At 41.5% G+C, this 24,334-nt stretch overlaps 1 protein-coding gene across 3 annotated transcripts in view; it reads right to left on the reverse strand.

Annotated features, from left to right (window-relative positions):
• ZMAT4 (zinc finger matrin-type 4) overlaps nucleotides 1-24,334 on the reverse strand; it is a 313,290-nt gene that overhangs the window by 113,946 nt on the left and 175,010 nt on the right. For all 3 annotated transcript variants that reach the window (XM_053916825.2, XM_053916823.2, XM_024578855.4), the window contains exon 4: nucleotides 20,539-20,695. In XM_053916825.2, coding sequence (XP_053772800.1) covers nucleotides 20,539-20,695 — 157 coding nt within the window. The remainder of the gene's footprint in view (nucleotides 1-20,538; nucleotides 20,696-24,334) is intronic.

Raw genomic sequence — 24,334 nt, forward strand, 5'->3', positions numbered from 1 at the left:
TAAAGCCAGCATCATCCTAATCCCAAAACCAGATAAAAACACAACAGAGAAAAATGCAGGCCAATACCGCTGATGAACATAGACGCTAAAATTCTCAATAAAATATTGGCAAACCGCATCCAGGAATACATTAAAAAGATGATACACCGTGATCAAGTGGGATTCATCCCAGGGATGCAAGGATGGTACAATATTCACAAATCAATAAACATAATACATCAAATAAACAAAAGCAAAGACAAAAATCACATCATCACATCAATAGATGCGGAAAAAGCATTTGATAAGGTACAGCACCCATTTATGATAAAAACACTCAGCAAAGTGGGAATAGAGGGAGCATTCCTCAACATAATAAAGGCCATATATAAGAGACCTACAGCCAACAGCATACTCAATGGGAAAAGCTAAAATCTTTCCCACTGAGATCAGGAACAAGACAAGGTTGTTCACTTTCACCACTTCTGCTCAACATAGTATTGGAAGTTTCAGCCACAGCAATCAAACAAGAAAGGGAAATAAAAGGCATCTGAATTGGAAAGGAGGAAACAAAACTGTCATTGTTTGCAGATGACATGAAAGTGTACATAGAAAATCCTACAGACTCTGCCAAAAAACTGCTCAACCTAATAAATGAATTTGGCAAAACAGCTGGATACAAAGTCAATACTCAGAAATCAAAGGCATTTTTTATACCAACAATGAAATATCAGAAACAGAAATCAGTAAAAAATCCCATTTGATATAGCAACAAGAAAAATAAAGTAGCTAGGAATAAACCTAACCAAGGAGATAAAAGACCTGTACTCAGAAAACTATACAACACTGGAGAAAGAAATCAAGGAAGACACAAACAAATGGAATTAACTGTGTTCATGGATTAGAAGAATTAACATCATCAAAATGGCCATACTACCCAAAGTGATTTATAGATTTAATGCAATACCTATTAAAGTACCAATGGCATATTTCACAGATATAGAACAAACACTTCAAAAATTTATATGGGACCATAAACGACCCTGAATAGCTGCAGCAATTTTGAGAAAGAATAGCAAAGTAGGAGGGATCACAATACCTGATACTGTATTACAAGGCCACTGTAATCAAAACAGCCTGGTACTGGCATAAAAACAGACAGATAAACCAATGGAACAGAACAGAGAGCCCAGAAATAAACCAAGTCTCTACGGTCAATTAATTTTTGAGAAATGGGGAAGCAATATAAAATGGAGTAAAAATAGCCTCTTCAACAAATGGTTTTGGGAGAGCTGAACAGCTACATGCAAAAAAAGGAAACTCGATCACCAACTTACACCATACACAAAAATAAATTCAAGGTGGATAAAAGACTTAAATATAAGTCATGACACCATTAAAGTCCTAGAGGAGAACAAGGCAGGAAAATCTCAGATATTTCACACAGCAGTATTTTCGCTGATATGTCCCCTAGAGCAAGGGACATAAAGGAAAGAATAAACAAATGGGATCTCATCAAAATAAAAAGCTTCTGCATGGCTAAAGAAAACAGTATTAAAATAAAAAGAGAACCAACCATATAGGAAAATATATTTGCCAATGATACCTCAAACAAGGGTCTAATCTCCAAAATATATAAAGAACTCACACGACTCCACTCTAAGAAGACAAACAAACCAATTAAAACATGGGCAAAGGACTTCAACAGACACTTCTCCAAGGAGGACATACAGAGGGTCTAGAGACATATGAAAGATGCTCAGTATTGCTAGCTATCAGAGAGATGCAAATTAAAACCACAATGAGATACCACCTCACACCGGTCAGAATGGCCATCATAAACAAAGCAACAAACACCATACACAAAAATATAAAATGGCCATACTACCCAAAGTGATTTATAGATTCAATGCAATACCTATTAAAGTACCAATGGCATATTTCACAGATATAGAACAAACACTTCAAAAATTTATATGGGACCATAAACGACCCTGAATAGCTGCAGCAATTTTGAGAAAGAAGAGCAAAGTAGGAGGGATCACAATACCTGATACTGTGATCCCTCAGTAATTGGAGAGGCTGTGGAGAAAAGGGAACCCTAGTGCACTGTTGGTGGGAATGCAGACTGGTGTAGCCACTGTGGAAAACAGTATGGAATTTCCTCAGAAAACTAAAAATGGATCTGCCTTTTGACCCAGCAATTCCACTCTAAGGATTATATCCTAAGAACCCTGAAACACCAATCCAAAAAACCTATGCACCCCAATGTTCATAGCAACACAATTTACAATAGCCAAGTGCTGGAAGCAACCTAAGTGCCCATCAGTAAATGAATGGATCAAAAAACTATGGTACATTTACACAATGGAATTCTATGCAGCAGAGAGAAAGAAGGAGCTCCTACTCTTCACAATAGCATGGATGGAACTGGAGAGCATTATGCTAAGTGACATAAGCCAGGCAGTGAGGGACAAATACCATATGATCTCAGCTTTAACAGGAACCTAAGCAACAAAACAAACAAACAAGGAAAATATAACCAAAGACACTGAAATTGAAAACAGGCTGACAGTGAACAGAGGGTAAAGGGGAGGGAACTTAAGGGGAAAAGGGTGAAGGGTTTGCAGGAACAATTATAAAGGACACATGGACAATAATGGGGGAGGGGTGGAAATTGGGGGGAGGTGGGGAGGGCTGGAGGGTTGGGCAGGAGTGGAGGGGAAAGGCAGAAAACTGTACTTGAACAACAATAAAAAAAATTAATTAATTTTTTAAAGAAGGAGAAAAGAAAAACTATGGTGAAGTTCAGTTAATACCAACTCAGGGGATTTTCATGTTTTAATAAATTATGAAAGCAAATTTTAAATCTTTAATGGTCTCATTAAACTGACTTTAAAGGATTAAAAACAAATTAGATGTTGATAAATGGGTATAGAGTAAATAAATTGTGGACATCTATACTCTGAAATACCAGGCAGTAATCAAAAACATGTTTTAGAAAAAGTGTTCAGGACATAATGTAAACTAAAAGAGATGGTTCATGTGTAGGTTATAAAGCAAATTACTTATTATTAAATTATACACCACATAGAGACTGGAAGGCTAGAAATGAAAATCTTAGTTATGGTTATTTCGAAGTTGTGGACTCTGGGTAACTTGCTTTATACTCTGGATATACACTCTTTGGTGCAGAAGGAAAGCATTTTTCTTTTATCACTTACATATAGGCTGCATTTCATGCTAGTTCATTTTAGTGCACAGTCTAGAAAACACTGCTTAGGGGACGTGTAGTGCCACCACTAGGTCTTTAAGTTAAATTTCAGGTGATTTTATTTGCAGTGATTTATTTATTAACTTATTGTTGATTTGAAGAGAAATGGGTTGAGAGAAGGTTGGCTTAGTCAGACTATGATGTAAATGGTCCTATTATATCTTCCACTTCCCCAAGAGATATCGAGAAAAGCCATTTCTCCACCATTCAGCAGATCCAAAAATGGCTCTAATTATTCAGATAAAATGAAGAATCTCTTTTCCTTCTCTTATATGTTTGGAAGAGAATTCTTCTATCCAAGGCTGAAAGATCAGGGTGGAGGGAAGCATGTGCTATTTTTTCTATGCCATGAAGGAAATTAAGTAAAACATCCCGCGTTCCAAAATATGTGGCATTAAATGTTTGCACAGGGTAAACAAAGATGAGGATGACCTAACAGAAACATCATTCCCACTCAATTTTGTATCAGCACTCTGAGTATAATCAATCCATTAATGGAAATTGCTTCCTCACTTACACTAAATTCACATATCATCAGTCATCATTAATACAGTATTCATAGATCATTGATTTTCATTAATATAGTGTAATTCCCTCTAGTTACAGTTACTGATTAGATTCTACATATCTTAAGTATGCCTGTTTTCTGCAGAACCCTAACCTTTGAAAATAAGCCATTAAATGGAACTCTAGAGATCCAAGTCCCTTTCCAACTTTCTCGTGTCGTGTGACAGAAGAACTCAAAGGCGATGCCGCCGCTGCATTCATCTATTCACCAAAATGAGGGAACAGGATGTAAGTTCCACAAGGACGAGGATCTTTATCTGTTTTGTTCACTGGTGTTTCCCAGATGGTCAGGACTGAGCCTGGCACGTAGCATGTGTTAAATAAACTCTGGTTGAATGAGGGAAGCGGTTAATTCCCCAGAAAGCTCTCTTTTAAGAGAAGGAATCACAGTTTTACTTTTGGACATTACACTAGTATGATGTGATAGCACCCTCCTGTCTTAAAAACAGCTGTGGTATTGTGGGTACAGAGACATCCCTCATTTTGTTGCACTTCACTTTATTTCACTTCACATACGTGGTGTTCTTTAACAAGTGAAAGGCAAGACCTTCCACCAGCAAAAGATCCCGACTCATTTTATTGCAGTACTCACGTTACTGCAGTGGTATGGAACTGAAACGCAGTATCTCTGAGCTTTGTCTGTAATGCACTCACGGCATTCAGTCTTCAAATGATATTCACTTAGGGCACCTGACTCCCTCTGGGTTCTTTGTCAAAATGTTTGGCTATGGCCACAGTTCCCCAGCTCTGCACAGAAGTGCACTGGGATGATGCAATGAATATAGAGGAGATCCATAATATATTTTAAAATTGAGGAAAGCATAGCTACATCTGTCAGACACCATAGGAACTACTGTCTCCAGGTAGCTCAGTTTCAATATTAGATGCTGCAGTCCCTTCAATGAATTCATACTCCTGTGAAGCTGGATTTTCAGAGGCTGCTGTGTTCCTCCAACTCATCTACTGTGAAGCACAGTTTAATCAACGAGGAACATGAAATAAAGGTGACCATGTCTCTAATTCTAATTCTAATCCCAAGATTTCAGAAATTATGCAGTGCCCAATGTGATTACTTGAGGAGGAAATACAAATATTGTATTTTCTTTCAGTGCATGTGTATTATTTTTTTTTCAGATGGCTGCTAAGTAATTAGGACATAAACACTTATTAAACTATCTGGACACTAAGAGTTAGGACACCCTCCTATGATAAGATGTTTGAGCAAGAATCAATGACCTGCTTATTGAACACTCCCAGAAATGCCTTTTCTCATAAACCTCAGACAAGAAGCAGAGCTCCAGCGGGCAGAGTGGGTTTCCCGGGCAGGTGCTCTCTGACTCACTGCCACCCCTGTGCCCGCCCCAGCAGGCGTCACCCTCAGACTAGTGAGCTGGAGGGCATCTCCCAGATCAAAGGCAGTATTGTGAGGGAGCAGGCGACTGAAACCTGGGATCTGAGACTGACTTTTGTTCTTTTCATTCTGCCATTACCCCCTGACCTCACCTAATCCACACTCCATGCTCAGGGGTGGGAAGGATGAACGTATCCAGCAGCATCAGCTAGAGAGCCAGCTCCCGAGACCATTTCTTACAGCCTATGAATATTTATAGAGGATTCAGAGATGAGAAGAGCGATCAGTGTCATCAGCTCAGCAGAAGATAAAGTACAGGCTGGGTTTAGGAGGACAGAGGGAATGGGCGGCCTTTTGGCCTGGGCTGGAAGGAAGCTGAAACTTTAGAAGTAATTTCAGGGAAGTTAGTACTGATATCAGTCCCTGAATAGAACACATGCATCTACACTTCTCCTTCACCATTGGCCAGCCTCCCCTCAGAGGGGGTCTCCTGATTTCTCCATTTAACCTCAGCTGTGGGTTACCATAAACATATATCCCTGAAACTAACATTACCTTTAATAACCCAGTTTGCAAGTTATGAAAATTGCTTCTATGTTGCATTTAAAACTATGAATATTAGCTATGTATATATTTTGCAAGGATCTATTTGGATTTAATCTAGAAATGAAGTACTGTATATCAACTGTCACTTAGAAACCGCTCAGTCTGAAGGTTTGATGCTATTCTGAGTCAGCTCTATATAACCTCAAAGCACATCCAGAACTTCTTGAGGTCAGTTTGTGAGACAGATGGAGCTGCTTTGCTCCGTCATGTGAGCTGCCTCCCAACACTTGGACCAAGAGAATCCAGACTATCAAATGCCAAAGCAAGGAGGCTCTCTAGTACCTAACTGTTTAAAGAGTATTGCCTATACCACTGCTTCTCATATTGAGTGATGAGGTTGCTGGGTAGAGGATGATTGCAAATAAGGAAGGGTTTTAGGCTTGATAAGACTTTGCAGATAAGTATAGAAAATCATTAGATTAATTCAGTTCCTGGGGAAACAGAAGCCTATCCAGAGCCTGAATCATTTAGATGTTTCATCCATAATCATTAACTTAACTATGGCTCGACCACCATTTGAACACTTCATTGCCAAGCAGATACTGCCGAAAGGAAGTGCATGAGAGAGAATATAAATTATTTCTATTGAAGAATTTTTAGAACAGGGGTGCCATTAATAGCCAATGAGGATGACACATAAAGCTTTCCAAGAGCTTCGACAACACCTGGCAGTTGACTGAAGATGAAAATCTCAGGTCCAATCCTGCACCACTGGATGAGAATCTACATTTGTGAGGGCTTCAGTTGGCTCCTATGCAAATTAAATTTCAAAAGCACTGAAATTAGGATTCAGTGGTTCTTATCTATGGCTGAGGGTTAGATTGAGCTGGGAGAGGCTAAATACTTATGGACTCTAGGCCCAATCCCAGACTAATTAGAACAGAATCCCTTGGCATGGGACTGAACAATGGTAAGTTTTAAGGTTTTGCAGGCACTTCTAGTGTGCTGCCAAGGTCAGAGTCCATAGGACTGAAAGGATGCCACCTGGGACGGGCCTCACTTTCATCTCGATCTTACCAAGCATCTTGTTTTCACGTTTTAGTGATTCCACTTGATGTGCTGCCACATTAGGCATATGGCACCACCCCAGTCCTCACAGAGCTGGAAGTCTGGAATGGAAATACTTTAACTCATTTCACAGAACTACTTTATTACATTGCATTAATTCTACAGTAGTCTATGTGCTTTCTAAAACAAAATTATAAAAGATAATAGGTATAAAGAAAATAGCACGGGTTTTAAAATAAAGTCAAAGCAAAACTCAGGGTGGGGTTTTTAACTATACTAATGTTTCCTAAAATAAAATATTTCCACTGTATTCCACAGTGAGAGCTAAGCCTTGAAGTTTGGCTTCCCCTACCCTTTGGAGAGAATGCACAATGTATTTATTCTGGGGTGTCTGAGAGACAAAGGGATCTGAATGTTCAAAGAGGGCTGTGTCTGATATTAAGAAAACAATTGCTTCTTAGGGCCTAGAACAAAAGAGAGTTGAAAGTATGGATAGAGATCTGGGCATCTTTTAAAAAGTGTGTCCAAAGTGGGGCCTTGAATATCTACCATGGGCCCTTGGCCTTCTCTTCCGCATCCTAGGTTGGTACGGAGGGGATGGGGCCATCAGTGGAAGTCACAGACCTGGGGGAATATGGCTGCCTGCAGAGGGATAAGGTGAGTGAGACCCATTTCGAGGAAGCCCTGGCTTTACCTCCAGCCTGTGGAAGCCCAGCCCACGAGACCATCTGGGTGGACAGGAAGTAGTCAGAGCACACCGGCTGAGAGGCTCCTTTGAGGACACCCAATGCCTCTAGGCCCCCGTGTGACCCAAAAGATGGGGAGGGTACCCAAAGAATGAGTGAGACTGGCCTTCTAACCAACCTTCAGGGCTGGATGACAGAAGTATTTTAAATTGATTTCAAAAATATAGAGAAACATATTTTTTGCACTCAAAAGCTAACCAATAATTCATATTTATTACATCTGATTATTAAAAAAACAAACAGCATTAAGCAATCTTTTGAGGCTGTTTGTATACATATTTCAAAAGATGAGACTATAGTTTAGGAAATTTACTACCAATTATTTTAGGTGGAATGTTTACTTTACAAGTACCTTCTCAATTTGATAGACTAGACAGTTTTAAGGTTCTTACGTTTAATAGATGACAAGAATTATTGCCAGAAAATCTCTCACTGAGTTTCTTCTGAATAGCAATGCATTCTGTGCATGGATTCCAAGTCCTAACTACAGCTCCTATTGACAGCTTCAGAGTAAGCATGGGAAATTGATTATTTTATTGTTCTACTATATTCCTTCATAAAAACGTGCACTTTCTGGAATAAAGGTGTGAGCACATCATAAAGCCTGGTGAAAACATCCACTGTCTCATACAACTCTTTGATCAACCAAAAGAGAAAAGTGAGTTTATAGCATTTAAAAGGATTTGTGAAAATCACCTAGGTAGTAGTCTCATTGTTAAAATATTTAATTCCACCCAATCATCAATGCTTTGTTTTGTTGGTCATCAAGTATAAAATAAGACAGTAGCCTTTATCTGATCATTGCTCCACACCTCTTTTGATCTACTATACAGAAGTAGTGACCAAAAGAATTTAGCTCAGCTCACATTGCTAATTCATTTAACTCTGCTCCCTGTGGAGTAGTCAATGGCCTGATTGATGTGGTTTTCTTCGACAGCATGACCCCATGGAAGGATTACTGCAAGAGAAGTCTCGTTGCCACCAGCCAGTTGTATCACCTTGGGCAAATGATTTCACCTTTCTAGGTTTCAGTTTCCTCATTGGGAAAGTAAGATGATTGAAATGATTGGTAAACACCTTCCAGCTTTGTAATTCTGTGAATCTATTACTTGTTGTATTTGTAAGCATTCAAAAGCCAAAGGCATCACCAGAACAAATGCATTGATTAAGACAGGGTGACTTAGAACAGGCCAGCTTTCCTGATGTGAAAGGAAATGCACGGCTACAAATAGCTGCCTGTTTGACAAACTATTGTCTGCATCTATTCAAACAAGTATCTAGGCAGGTTATGCCAGGCAAACCAAATGACCTGATTCAGGTGATAGAACTACCACGGTATATAAAATCTTATATGCAAATACAAGGTGCCGATTGAACCAGAAGTCATGTATTATTCAAAATTTGAATGTATGCGACTTTCAAACAGATCTAGAACACCCTGATCTTTATTCGCTCTACAGGAAACTCACATAAGCCACTCTGTCTGGCATAGGAATTTATAGAAAAGTTCTGAAGCTCTGTCTCTTTCATCTTCCAAAGGAGGGAAAGAAAATGAACAAGATTTTAGAAGAGAAATATACAATAAACACACTTACACACAAGACAAGCAGATTTGACAAGATCATTGCTTATCTGTCCTTTTTCCACATTGTTCACTATCCCCACAATGAGAAATGCTTGACTGAATGTTTATAAATATCTGTCTTTGTTGCTTTATTACTTCCAGTCATGTTTGTGAGAACCTTGGGGTTTGAACTGTGCTGTTCATTAGGCAAGCAAAAATCTGTAGATCATTTTATGAAGCATTATTTATCACCATCTGGAGATCAAGGCAAGGTCCTAGGACATACAATCCGAAGTCCTGGGTTCAAGCGCCAATTACGTATTTTATGTGTAACACCAAGCAAGTTACTTTCCTCTGTCGGGTCACAGTTTCTCCTCAGTAAAACAGAGATGATACTTTATACTTTGTGTTCATTATGATGATTAAATGAAACAATAAATGTGATGTTTCTGATACCAAGTCATTACAATGATCAGTTATGATCATTGATTTTATTATTATGTTAGATTCAGTGTACCGTACTACAGTTTTACCATATCCCAGGATCTTTAAAATATTATGTATTTTTATCTCACTGTTGAGAGATAGACTTTTGAAATTTAGTTTTTATAAATGTAATAAACATAAAGTTACTTGTGCTGTGTAGACAGTTCATTCTTCCTATTCATGGTAGTTATGTTCTGTAAAGTCTCCAAGAACACAAATAGCAAATACTGAACCACTGCTCTTGGGGGAATTCAAGGTTTAGTTCCTGGGAGCCTGTGTTCCCACTTCAATCAATGGATTGACATAAAACCGTGTTTTATATGTGCTTCTGTTTAAGGATACTTTATGTAATATATATGTATGTTTGATTCATATATATGTATATATATGAATATATACAAATACATATATATTTGATTCAAAGCCAACAACAGTCTAACTCAAGTCTGGATGAAGCTTGTTTTCACTGTAAGGCACATCACAGCCTTCTTGGGACTTAGAAGCACTAGATAGCACTTTCCCACTATCCCTAGGAGCCATTTTAAATGACAAAATCACCAACAAAAAGCACAAAAATGCAAAAAAAAAAACAAACCTGGCACTCAATAGATTGCAAAAAGGGCCCTTTACAACGTGAAAGCTGAAAAGAGAAGGCAGCAGGGTGCCTTGTCACCCTCAGGTGAGAACACGTACGTGGAGCAATTCGAACATGTTGCCACTTTGCACACGTCTACAAACAACCACGCAGGTGCCATGAGATGGAACTGTGTGTTACAGATGCACTGCAGTGAGTCGGTAAACTCACAGTACAGTGAATAACGAGGATCAACTGTGTATGTATGTGCATACCTGCACATATTTACATACAATAATATACTCATTCCACCCTCTATCATGTGGCAGGTCCTGTATTCAGTATTTTAATTACATTGTCTCCTTTATTATTACAGTTGTAGAATGTAACTACACCAGAATTTTACAACATGAAATTGCGGGGGAGGAATTAAGATAACTTGTAAAGGTTCACACAGCTTTACCCAGAATTTAAAGTTGAGTCTGGTCTTAGAGCCTGTGCTAAACTCACCTCTTTGATCAGGAGAAAGGGAGTGTTTTAAAGTCAAGCAAGTGGACAGGCCTAACATGTCTTGCAAAAATATAAAACACCTACCTTTGATCATCATATTTAACTAAAGTTTACGTAACCAAGATAATTTAATTTGAAAATAAAGCTATAGATATATGAATGTTTATTATTATTATAATGCACACTTCCTATTTTCACTCATCCAACAAATATTTACAAAATGCCTACTACGTGCCACGAAGCGTTCTATGCGCAGCCATCACCAGAAAGGCGATGCTGTGTTGCCTCCCTCAGCAGCACACCTCAGAGCCACTCTCTACCCACCTTCCGGTGCTGCTCAGTCATGCACACAACTACAGCCAGTCAAAACCTAGGGGTCAAAGATGAAAGAAAAGGTACTGCTGGGAATTACCAACAGGAGAGTGCTCAACATCCAGTTTTGCTAAGAATAAAAGCTTATATGCGAAACAGGAACTTTAAGGGACAATGTTTCAACCAGGATAGATTAGAGTGTCCTACAATAAGAAACACCGCCAGTATCACAATAAAGGCATCTTTCTTTTCTTGCAAAATCTAACTTAGGTTGAATGGCCCTCCTCTATCTTGTAGTCTAGTCTTAAAATAATGCAAATTACATCTAATCAGAATCTATTGAAAGTCTGGGGAATGTAGACAGCAAATGGGTTTCAGATGAGCAATGTCTCTGCCATAAACAAACAAATTTTCTTGTGAATCATAAATACAATACCCAACCATTTATATTATGGGCAATCTTAAATTTCCCTTTGATTAATGGCACACAATGGGGAATATCCATAGTTTAAAGCTTTCTTTTTCTATGCTTCAAATTCCTTTTAAATCATTTATACTCTCTTCAAGAAAAAATTTTAAGAACAGTTCAATGAAGTTTTCTTTTAGGATGTTCTTTAGGATTTTGAGTAAGAACTCAGTGTAATTCCTATTCCAACTATTTTACTTATATGTGTTTCTCAAAAAAAAGTAGGGGGGGCACTAGCCAGCATTATGCTGAGATCCATGATCTCTGTCAGCTGCAATCAGTTAAATGAAGGTGGCTTGTATACTGTGTTGAAAAATGTTTCCCCCAAATTCACGTCCCATCAGAATTTCAGAAGGTGAACTTATTTGGAAATAGGGCCTTTGCGGATATAATCAGTTAAGCGAAGATGAGTCACACTGGATTAAGTTGGGCCCTGAAGCCAGTAACTGGTGCCTTTCTAAGCAGAGGAAGAGGACACACTGATACACAGGGGAGAAGGACAGTGCTGACAGAAGCAGAGATTGAAGTGACAGAGCTGGGACACCAAGGCCAGAGTCCCCAGAAGGTAGCAAGACACAAGGAAGTATTCTTCCCTAGAGCCTTCGGAGGGAGTCTGGCCCTCCGCACACCTTGATCTCAGACTTCTGGCCTCCAGAACTGTGGAAGAGTAAATTTCTATTGCTTTCAGCAACCCAGTTTATGAGAACTTATTGCCATGCTCGGGAAACTAATACAGATTGGAGTTCAGATTTCAAATAAGATTTAAAACTCAGGAGGTAAAAGCATATTAAGATTATGGCAAACTCTGCTTATAATTTTCTCTACTTAGTTTCCATAAATGTTTTGAAGTTTAGGCCTACTAGAGGCATTTGCTATCACTGGAGTCTTACAGCTTCTCTGGAGGCCTTCTCCACTCTTGGCACGGGGGAGCCATGGGGTTTTCCGCCTTCTCTAGTCTTGAGGTACCTCCCCAAGGTATGTCTTTCCAACGTCCCCCTGCTCTCAGTCACACCTGTTACACCAGTCCCTAGCTCAGTGCCTCCTCGGCTTCTCAAAGGTGCACAGCCTGGGAAAATGCTTTTGTTTTCTATGCACACCCAAACCACTGCCACCTCTGCCTTACTTCCTCTCCCTCAAGCTCATTCATTATAGAGATCAGGGGTCAGCCAACCTTTTATATAAAGGACGGTGTGGCAAATATTTTAGGCTTTGTGGACTCAGTGGTCCCTGTCACTACTCAACTCTGCCATCATAACACAAAACCAGCCTAAACGGAATGCAAACGAATCAGTGGGGCAGTGTGCCCATAAACCTTTATTTATGGACGCTGAAGTATGAATTTTGTATGTTTGCCACGTGTCACAAAATAGTCCTCATTTAATTTTTAACCATCTAAGACCATGAAAACAATTTTGGCTTGCAGACTTACAGAATAGGCAGCAGCAGGCCCCTTTTGGCTGAGCCCTGACGTAGATCACTGGTTCTCAAATGGGGTCAACTTTGCCCCCAGGGAATATTTGTTAATGTCTGGAGACATTTTTTATCATTACACGTAGAGGGGTTCTTCTGGCATCTAATGAGTAGAGGCCAAGGATACCATCCTACTAACCTCTAACCATCCTACAATGCATAGGTAGCTCCCCCACACCCAACCAAGAACTATGCAGTCAAAAATGGCAATACCCTTGAGATTCGAAACCTCACTCTAGTACAGGATTCCTCAGAGCAATTGAGAACTCTCCCTAACAAATCCCCATAGGTTACACAGTTATTAATGCCTTACATAAATGACCCTTCATAAATTCATCTTTGAACTTTCGAGGTGCAATTATTTTCACATCCTCTTGCGTGTGTAGGCCCTCACAGGGTTGTGCATAGTAGTCAGGAGCATATGTTCCTTCCCACTACGTGGTAAACCTGAGAAGGGCAAGGGTTTCTTATCTACTTCTATATTCCCAGGACACAGGGTATTTGTTGAAAGAAACTGAGCTAGGAAAATAATGAAATAAAATCTCCAGGTTATGAACTTGCTTAAGGCAGGTACCAGATGCGGGGATTTCAGAAGCTACCTCTATTCCTTAGACTGGATATTTTCTGTCCTAGAATGCCAGCTTTGCTGGTGGGGCAGCTGCCAACAGGATGCCATGCTGGGTGCAGTGTGAACAAGCTGTGGCCAGAAAGCCTTGTGGGACTGGGGCTGGTTGAATATGTGCTCAACGAGGAGCTCCACTTACAGCCAGACCAGACTTCCTGTACCACTCCTGGAGGCACCAGTGATGATGAGCAAGCATCTACTGAGCTTGGGGTCTGAAGCTAGAAGATGTATAGCATTACACGAGGTGGGGGCAGTTGAGGTTCAGAGACAATAATGGATTTGGCGGAGGAACACCCAGCTTGGAGTTTGTCTGCCCTGCTCCCATCTGACATACCCGATGCCCCCTTGGATTCCCGACTCAGCTTCCCTCCCCAACTCCTGATTTTCTCTCACTCTTTCCCTGCTTTGCTCTTCCCTTCTCACAGCTTCTCTCTGCCCCCACCCTAAGCCTCTGCACTAACTATGCTTATTCCTCCTATGTTTTCTAGTATTAGCCCATCCACACCCTAATGTCCAGGCCAACACCTTTAGGGCTGCCCACTGGGACACATTCACAGCCCCCAGCACATGGTGCAAAGCCCCGGTGGCCAGCCTCTCAGGCCCTCACATCATTTCTCCCATCCTCCAGCATAATCTCTGCTCACATCCAGTCTCCTGCTCACTGTTATTAGCTGCCACCTGGCTCACCTCTCTGCCTGGTCACGCTGGATTAATGTCTCATTTGGCAGATTTCCATGGCTGTTTGATTCTTCTCCTCCCCAAAGTTTCTGCGACCTTGTACCCTGTGCTAAATTTCTACACTCATAATTGTCCTAAGCAGGGACTGAATAGCAGGTTACATTTTTCTGTCACTGTCTGTGAGGAAGAAGAGCATGGCAGACACAGGAATGTACAGAAGACAGAGTAAGTATGGAGATGTGGTTCCTCTCTGAGGAGCACTCACAGACCAAGTGGAAAGGTAGACTCACCCAGTGGAAGGAGCCTTGTACAATAGGCAATACAGTATTTTAAGCGCAAAATTATACAGCACAGAGTTCTGAGCACAGTAAAAAAAAAAAAAAAAAAAGAGCTTCATTTCTTGAGTAGACCAAGATAACATTTCTTCAACTCTGTGTGATGTTGAGACAAGCACTTTGTATTTATTTATCAGTTGGTAAGGTCATCATGGAAATACTTTGATATGAGTAACAGCACTCTACCCATTGTACAGATTAGGAAAAGGAGGTTCACGCAAGTGATGTCCTCAGCTGACAAAGAGTAGGGCCCAGATATGCCTGACTTCACAGCACCCACTTTATTCACTGCAATTTGTAGTAGCTACTGAGCCTCGGAGGATGGAAGGTATTTAGATCCATGACAGGAAGAGGAAAAGGCATCTTGGATGTAGGATAGCGGTGGGAAAGGTACAGTGGGCTTATGGTACAGAGCATTTGAGGGCATGTGTTGAGGAAACAGAGGAAATACGGTTGGCCATATACAGGAGCTCACTTGTGCAGCTCCTTGTAGGCTAGGAAAACAAATGTGTCTCGGTATCATAGCAAACAGACACCAGAGGTTTTGTGCAGTATAGTAGTAAGTTATGTTTGAGGAATAAGATCCTGATACAAAGATATACTTCCTGCCTCTAAGGCAAAGGCCCTGACAACAGTTATGTCAGTGTTCCCTAAGCTGAATTTGAGGTGTCCCAAGGTGAAATATGTGAAATACACACAAAGGACTACCCTGTCTGGCCAAGTATTTACTTAGGTCAGTGTATTAGTTTCCTATGGCTGCTGTAACAAGTTACTACCAGTTTAGTGGCTTAACATATCACAGTTACAGTATATTAGTATTTTAGAGATCAGGAACCTTAATCCCATATGCTACCTTAATTCCTTCTTGTCAAGTAACATACATTCACAGGTTCTGGGAATTAGGATGCAGAGATTTTTGGACACCATTGTTTGGTTCTCTACAGTCTGTGCTCTTGCCTTTGGAGCTCCATCAAAGGCAGACCTAACATATATCCTTATAGGCCAACCAGGCAGCCACGTGGGAAAAACCGCAGCTCGGTCCACAGGAGCCTAGAAAAGCCACCATAAAGTGCACTCAAGTGTCTGTCTGATCGCTCGTCCTCTCCACGCTGTTGGAAGCACTCCCCTTCATCCAGAGTCGGCTCCCTGTGGGGGGTGTCTAGGGCCAATCCCAGCCTTGAGTAAGCCAGACTGCAGCAGCCTGGTGTCTATGGTTTGGTATTAAGCTTCCAGCTCTTTTATCACTTTGTGTTTCTGCTCTGATAACAGAGCCTCTTCTATATCCCTGAGATCTGTACCCTTTCATGGGTCCCCATTCTGGTGTTTGGCTCCTTGTTGTGTCCTCTAGAGATCTTAAGTTTTTCTTGAAAATAACTTACTATTGCCTCTACTTGCCAGGCCACAGGCCCAGATCTATGGTCCTGCCCCCAGCATGGTGGCTAAGTCTCTCCTTCCTGACAGGTTTCCTTAATGTGAGAGCCTGTTTGTCTCCTCAGCTCCATGCCACCCCCTGCCCGTGCTCCCCATGACCACCAGCACTGCCTCTCTCTCATGGGCAGCTCCAGTGCCAGGCCCTGCCTCAGTTCATAGAACTTAGCCCCAGAAGGTTTGTCTCCAAGGAGACACAACATAATGTCTCTATGTGGTATTTCCAAGGTAGCATTTGAACAGCTCCACACTAATCAGAAAGTCAGAGGCTCTGATATAGGAAAGGAGTCATATCCCATATCAACTCATTTACTAAATGCTCACATCACCTTGTATCTCTCAAAGAACTCTTAAAGCTATTACTGGCTCTGTATAAGGGTCAGCGAGATAAATTCATCCACCATTAGAATTAAATGACAGATGAGCAATCTGAGGCTGAAAAAGATAATGGAGCTTCTAAGGATTACATAACTAGGCAGAGCTCGAGCCTGAGTTCCTGTCTCCTGACTCCCAGGCCAGCATTCTTTCTGCTATTTTATGTCAGTGGGTCAACCTTGTAGACTCTGGCTGGGAATCTCAGGGTGAGAAAGACTTATGTCATCCAGGCCGATGTTGTTAACGCTGGAACCCCCTGAGAAAATGTCCTGCCAAGTGATTAGCCAGCCTCTGCTTCAACAGCTCCCACAGCCACACATTTTACCTTTAAGTATCTCTGAATATTAATAAACTCTCCCTTAGCTTGCGCTCAGATCTAACTCCCTAATTTTCTACTCGCTTGCTGGCTATATCTGTTGTATCCAAGCACACAAAGGCGTGTACACACACACAACATGAATCTTTCCTTTCCATGACAGCCTTCCAAAAGATTTGCCCCTGAGTAACCATTTTTCCATGCTTAATAACACCTGCCTCCTTTACTCTTCCTCCAATGAGAGGATTTTTGTGCCTTTCTGTCCACTGAGGCTCCCCTAAATGCTCCTCACAGTGGGATGAATGACATGGCTCCAGCAACCTCACTCTCGCCTCTGATCTGGACACCAGCTCCATGCTGAGGTCTGCTGACCCTGAAAGAACACGGTGGGTCTAGAGTGCTCCTCATGCTCTCATCTTGCAGCAGGATCTAGAATGGCATGAGCTAGAAGAGATATTCTGAAACACAGTAGCCAAGAATTAAAACTGGTTTTTGTTCAAGTGGCTCTGCCAAGTATTTCAGAAATTCTAGTAAACACACTCCCATCTGCAGAAGGCAACTCCAACGACAACGAATTCTGCAGGATGCCCAGGGGATGCTTGAGCCCAGTGCATCCTGAGTAGGAGGAAAGGTAATGATTCACAGGTACCAATTGCTCACCCTCATCCGATGGAATAGCTGGGAGAAGCAATGAGTCATGCTTCAATTATTCCTACCCAGAAATCACTCCAGTTCAAGAACTTATTATTCATGGAGGGCAGCTTAAGCAGCATCCTGGAGCAGGAGAATTGCTTCTCTCTGGCATCTTGATTCACTTTCTTGGGTTTTATATGTTCTTTTTTTTTCCCCTTTGTTTTCATTATAGAAGTAATTTGAAGTCAACCTGGTTGATTAGGCAGAGCAGTTCCTAGATGTGCACAGAACAGCTCAGCGTGGACGGTGAAGTCCTTTAGGAACTGCCGATGGTCTTGGCCACAGGCAGCAAGGAACAATGGCTGATGGGGCTGCACCTGGTAACTCAGGGGGCCCATGGCCTGCATATTCTTTTCTGGTGCCTCTTGGTCCTTATTCTGTGTTTGTAGTAACTGAATTTGTTCTTGAGACCAAGCCTCCACCTACATCCTAGGCCTGGGAACCAGGCTCCTGATGTGTTCTTATGTTTGATTACCAGTCCAGTACTCCTGTCTTAAATGAGGATGCCCTGCCATGCTTTTAACAGGCCTTCCTTTCCCTAGACCCCCAGGACTGCAGCCCAGGGCCTCCCACCACCTGCCAGGCTTTCCTGATGCCAGTACCCTGCTTACGTCTCTGCAGGATCTCTGCACCCAGACTCTCCATTGCTAGGTTTCACCCCCTATCAAGCCCTCAAACCTTCATCCTGTGCCACACCTCCCTATTCCTACTCTCTGCTTATACTTTCACCTAATGACTCACCTCCCTCTGGCAGGATATATTGCTGCCTTTGCACTCTACCGGCAGCCCAGTGGACACTAAGCCAAGGCCAGGTACAATTTCACTTCCCAGACCCTTCAATTCTGTATGATGTTCCCACTTCTGAAGATTTTTTCTGCTCAGAGAAGCTTCAGAGAATGGATGAGAGGATGAACTATGGAGCAGCGATGTGCAGCCTGGGAGCCCTGGGCTAGCTGACAAAGGGGGATGCTGACACAAGGGCATGAGAATCTGTCTCCCTCAGCCCCAAACACGACTGGTGCTATTCCCCCTCCTCACCCCCATTCCGTTCTTGCCTGCCCATCATCCTGACTTCTGTCACAGTGAGGACTGAGCCAGCTCTGTGGACACCAAGGGGAAGTCACTACGTAAAGATCTCAGTTTAAGTGCCTTTGATTTTTCCTTTGGAACATTGATGGCAATTAATAAATTACAACCAAGTTATATTTACAGCTCTGAGGAGTTTTGAATTAAGGAAAACAAACCAGTACTTGGAGATTTGAGGATAAATTTAAATTCACAAAGAACTATTTTTGCTGTGTGGCAATTTTTTTACAGAAATAACAACTCTCCATTTGCTAATTAAGATGATAAACAAAGGTACAGCCCCTCTTCCATCACTACCTCTGAGGTTAAATTTAACAGCAATCCTCTGCTTAGGCAGAGAGAACAAATGGGCTAGTCGCTCATTCATGGAAAACAGGTAAATTTTCCAGGGCCTGTTTCTTTGAGGTGTCTATTTTAAGATATTTGAAGGGGAGTAGGTTACAAGGTGAGTATCCAACCTTTTAAAGAGCAAGAATCAGGAGTTTCAACCATGCGGCTGCCTATCAAATACTCACAGAGAGTATGCCCCCCAAAAGGCTGAGCTTGTCACCAGATTTCATGTGTTTCACAAGCCTATCCTACATCTGATTGCCAAAGCCACCCTTGCAAAAACAATAGTCTTTAGTTGGACTAAGTAGAAAAATATAGTGAAAAGATTCCTTGCTATTCTCAAAGTAAAAGAAGATCTTTCTCTTAAGAAAAACACCGCTGAGGATAAAAGCCGAGTATTGTTTTAGACATTCTCCAATTTCCAAAATACCATTTAAAAAAGAATTACACCCACGATTTATTCACGGTTCATTAGACAGCAAGATAAAATGAATTGCTAAATTTTAATTGCATTGAAAAAGTAGACACCATGATATACACCCCCAACTTCTTCACCTGGTCTAATTCACATCTTCACCATAATGTAAACCTTGTCCATTTAGCCTACCTTGATTAAATTGGAACTTTTTTTTTTTAGTTTTGTATACATTTTTTTTAGTTTTGTGATGTGATAGGCTTCCGAAGAATTTTTTCAGTTAAGCAATTAGAAAGCCAAATGTTATCAATATGTAAGCTTTTTATTGTGAAAGTTCACGGGGTGAATCACAGGATCCCCTATGAAAATGATAGGAATTTCATCTCATAAAAGGATGAAATATTGTCATTTGTTACATGATGGACCTTATATACTAATTGAATAAGTCAGATAAAAAAGACAAAACCCATGTGAATTTACTCATGTGTGGAATATAAAACCAAAAAGAAACAAACAAATGAAAACAAACTCATAGACACAGACAAGAGATGAGTGGTGCTGGGAGGGGAAGGGGCCGGGGAGGGGCTAACCGGGCAAAGGAGTCAAATGCGTGTGAAAGGTGGGACCCAGACGTGTGGTGGTGGGCCCCTGAAACCACGCAGTGTTATAACCAATGTTGCCTCAACAGACAAACAAATCCTAATGGATTACTTACTAACTTTATCGCACATATTATTTAACATCTGAAAATAAGGGCTTAAAATATTTAAAACATCATATTCACATTTCCTTATTCTAATTAGAAAATTTCTTTAAAAAAATTTTAAATTTTGCAGACCAACTCCAATGTCTGCCAACAGAGGTGTTTTTCATAATCCCAGTTTTGCTGTGCCCACTGCCACCACGGACGATACCGTGCTCCTCACAGGCCTGGGCAGGGAGTGTACCTGTTAACGCAGGACACACTCTCCGCTACTCATACTGATTACAGACTGATGCTAGGGAAGAGCAGTGTTCTTTGCATGATAGATATAATGTCTTACAAAATACACGATAAATATGACAGACAGCATCACGCAGAAGGTAAAAACACCTTGCAGAAGTTGCACGCTGCCGAATTACCGATCTCAAGGAGCCAGGTTGAACAGGAGCACCTGCCATTAGACCGAACGGTACATGACAGTGAGGTCTGCTGGGCGCCCTGCCCCTGCCTTTGGGTTTGGAAGGACATCTGCCATTAGGCTCTGATTCTGGCAGCCAGCTCTGAAGAGGGAGCAGGATTAACGGGACAGGCCGGCTGCTTCAACCTCGGCGTCCCCCCGCGGTTCCTGTTCACACACATACCTGTGGCCTTCAGTGGAGTTTTCTCTCCTAGCAACAGTTTTAACCTTTTGGCGTGGATTTTGCCTTGGTAATGAGAGTCGGCCACCACCGCCGAGGTGAAGGACATGTTACAGAGCGTGCAGCACTTGTTCTTGTCAACCATGTCGGCGTCGCTTCCCTGCGGGGGAGAAAGAGAAGGTGACGTTAGAGAGAACCCCAAGTTCTAAGAGTTCTTTATTCCCACTCCCATCTGTCGCAAATGGGGCTGATCGCAGACTTGCTTATTGAAATGGCTCGTTTTTATCCTGCAATCCCTTTTTTTCTTCGTGATAACCATCAAACCTTACTCAGTAACTGACTTTCAGCCCGCATTTACTTAGTGGCTGCATGCCAGGCACTGGGAGTGCCAACAGGACCAACGTGCAGATGTGAGCTACCGGAAGGAAAACAGGGCCCGCAGTTAGGCGCACACACATTGTGTCTGGCACCGTGAGGAAAACACTCTCTAACTGCACTCCTTAGACTCATTAAAGCAGGTGAAATATCAGAGTTCAGATGGCCTGAATTATTTAGCAGAAATTATCATCTGACATTCAGCTCTGCCTTTGACGAATTTTAGCCTCACCAGGCAATACGGCCACGTGTTTGAAAAAAAAATTTTTAAAGATTTACTTAAGGACTTGAATATTTTTCACTATTAACTCATGTAGCTCTCATAAAACTCTGACAGTCATGCTGGCTGAATTTTCTGTTTGTGTAATTATTCTTTTCTTCAGGAAGGTGATTAGTGAAATGCTACCCAAAAAAACTTAAATCCAAAACTTGATTTTTATTCTTTTGAAAGACGTGATGAAAATGAATCATGATTCAGAAAAACTTAGTCCTTTGTCAGACCATGTGATCTGGCTATTTTGCTCATCGATCATCAATCACCTAGATTATGCAAGGGGAAGATTAATCCATTGGCTCCCCTCCCGCCTCATTGGAAATTGAGGATAATGTGGACTTTCAGATGAGGAGTTAATCTGTTCCTTAACGGAACAGCAATAACAAAGCATCCCTTTGTTAGAGCAAGCCCTGGATGAGTATCTTGGCCCACAATAGGAACTTCTCTTACTTCTAGCAAGCCCAGAGAGTACACTTTAAAACGGCATGGGGAGAAGAATTAAGGAAATTATAATCAAAGGAAATAGAGTCTTCTCTTGGGTTCACCTCCTTTCAATAAATGGTTCCCACCATTCCAGAGAAGGGGAATGATTCTGGGTATTTTTCTGCATAATAATAACATGTCCAGACTGCTGGAGAGAGTGTTGTCTTGCAAATTATGTGGCAGTTAGAAACTTAACTCTTTCTTCCTTAAGGCGTTAGTCTGCAACTTCTCTCACAATTGGAGTTAGTCCTTGGGAGGAGTAGTGTGTGTGTGTGTTCACATGTGTGTGCACAATATTGGGTGTGTACACGTATTGGGTGTGTTCTAGCAGCTGGCTGGTAGTTCAGGGGAGGAGAGGAAGAGAGAGACCTCATGAAGAAATCTGAGTTATTTGGAATTACAAAGCCCCACCTACTGCAATCTATTCTCTCCACCTTAGAATGTTAAAACCTTAGAGTTCCCGCCCCTTATTATAGTTAATGAGTGAGATGTGAGGAAGTATACTGGTAGGGGTTGGGGGGTCAGGGACAGAAAATGGATCTGTAGAGAGAGAAGGGGGTCCCCTAAAGTCCTCTCCTGGAGAGGGACTAGCATTAGGGCAGGACACCTGGCTAGTCGCTGAGGCTGTGCCCACTCACTGTGCCCTTGCTGCCAAGATGTTTTGATTTCCCCTTCAGTTTTAAAAAAAGAAAAGAAAAATCTTTAAACACTTTTACACCCTTGTGTGGTCTACGGTAGAGATTGACTGGACGAGGCAGGAAAGGGGAGAGTTGGCCTCTTTTCACCTACCTGTCCAGCCAAAGCCTAGGAGATGCCACAAACCCCATGGCGTGGGCAGAGCCCAGGAATACCAGAAAATGACCAACCGGGGTGTTACTAAGGGTTCAAGACCAGTGAATGAGGAGTTGATAGCCCAAGAAGGTTGAAAGACCCAAACTGGTACTTTCCCAACTATGTCAGAAGATAAAAGTGGTTGCTTTAATTACAAATTTTTCACCTACTTCTGTATTATATGCATCAGGTATGTAATTTTTCTTAAAATTAGGCACAAGACCATCAGCCAAAGCTTTACCTACAAGCTACGCCTGTAAAGAATTTGCATATCCCTCCTGCTACTTCCATGGAAAGTACCAGGAAAGCCTGGCCTCGGGAAGCAGTCCTTCTTCTGGAGCTCTGACATGTAGACATTTCTAAAGAAGGGCTGGAAACCCAGAAACAGGGGCTGGTATCATTACACGGCCTGCACTCAGAACTGGCTTCCAGGGAAAAGAACTGCCCTTAATGTGGATAATGATCAGTGGATTTCTGTCATTCATTCATTCAACACATTTTTAAGAACTTACTGAATGTTAGATTCTGGGTTAGATAAATATGGCACTGCTCCCTATTTTCAAGAATGTTGAGATCTGGCAAATTGGCAAAGTCAGACAAAAAATGAAAGTATTATAATCAAGGAAATAGAGTCTTCTCTTGGGTTCACCTCCTTTCAATTGCAAGGTAAAAGAAAATTAACATAAGTCTGTTTGTGTGGATTTTTATCTTCAAGCCTTTCTCATGCCCAGAATGCCCTTTCTCATCACTTCTTGTCTAATCCAGTCTTTTCAGAATCTGTCTCAATGGGTCAGTTTCGTCATCACTTCCTTGAGGTGAAGATTTTTCTGACCCGTCTACTGTCCTGCAGAAGTAGCACTCACCTTAGTTAGGGTCTTCTCTATGCTGTACATACTTCTTTTATCAAAGAACACTAATTATTACATTTATTTGTCTTCATATTTGTTTTCCTCATGAGCCTATAAAATTCTTTTAAGATCAAGGACGTCATCTCATTGATTTTGAAGCCCCCAGCACCTGCACGATGCTTGCCGTGCAGGCGGACCTTCAGTTGTCTACTGAATGAGTGGGGCTTTGGGTTGCTTTGTGAGGTTAATGACTTGAATGAAACAAAAGTCAAAACTGAGAACAGTTAATGCATGGAGGTCTAGTTGTTACCCAGAATCTTTCAGATGGACAGGAAAGTGGCCAGAAAAAGAGCCAGAGGTATTAATAATAACTTACAAACCAATGTGAGGGTTTAAGTAGGAAAAACTTTCCCGAAATTTATGTTAGTTTCATCATAGTTTTAATATAGATTCCTATATTTCTGCTTTTCTGGGCAATTTCATTGACATCATCATATAGAAGGATCAAAGAATAATAGAAGAGGAGAACCAATTGTTTGATGGAACGCAGTTATGCCCAGCTGTAGACAAGGGACCAGGAAAGTTTTGGTGCCTGGCAACAGGAGACCCACGGTGCCCGAGAAGTTCAGCAGCCATTGAGGTCAGCAGGACATGCCTGCAGGATATTTTACTAAAGGAGTCGGTGTGACTCACTTGACACAACTGAAAATGCCACCACCTCTGACTACTTTAACAACCGTGGTGAAAAACAACGGCCTAGAAAAAAATCTCAGTATTAACCAAGTGCCTGCAAAGAACTAGAATTTAATTGCATGTTCTTGGCTATGTAAATCCTCAATTAATGGCACCTTGCAACTGCAGATCATATAATCTATATTGGAGTCTCCCACTATATCCAGAGCCGCGTTGATAGATTGCCCAGGGTCAAACTCCATAAAGTTTGATGAACTGACTTCAATGAATACATTTAAACTTTCTGGCTTAAAGA

This window comes from Desmodus rotundus, chromosome 13 (assembly GCF_022682495.2).
Source record: "Desmodus rotundus isolate HL8 chromosome 13, HLdesRot8A.1, whole genome shotgun sequence".
Classification (NCBI taxonomy): domain Eukaryota; kingdom Metazoa; phylum Chordata; class Mammalia; order Chiroptera; family Phyllostomidae; genus Desmodus; species Desmodus rotundus.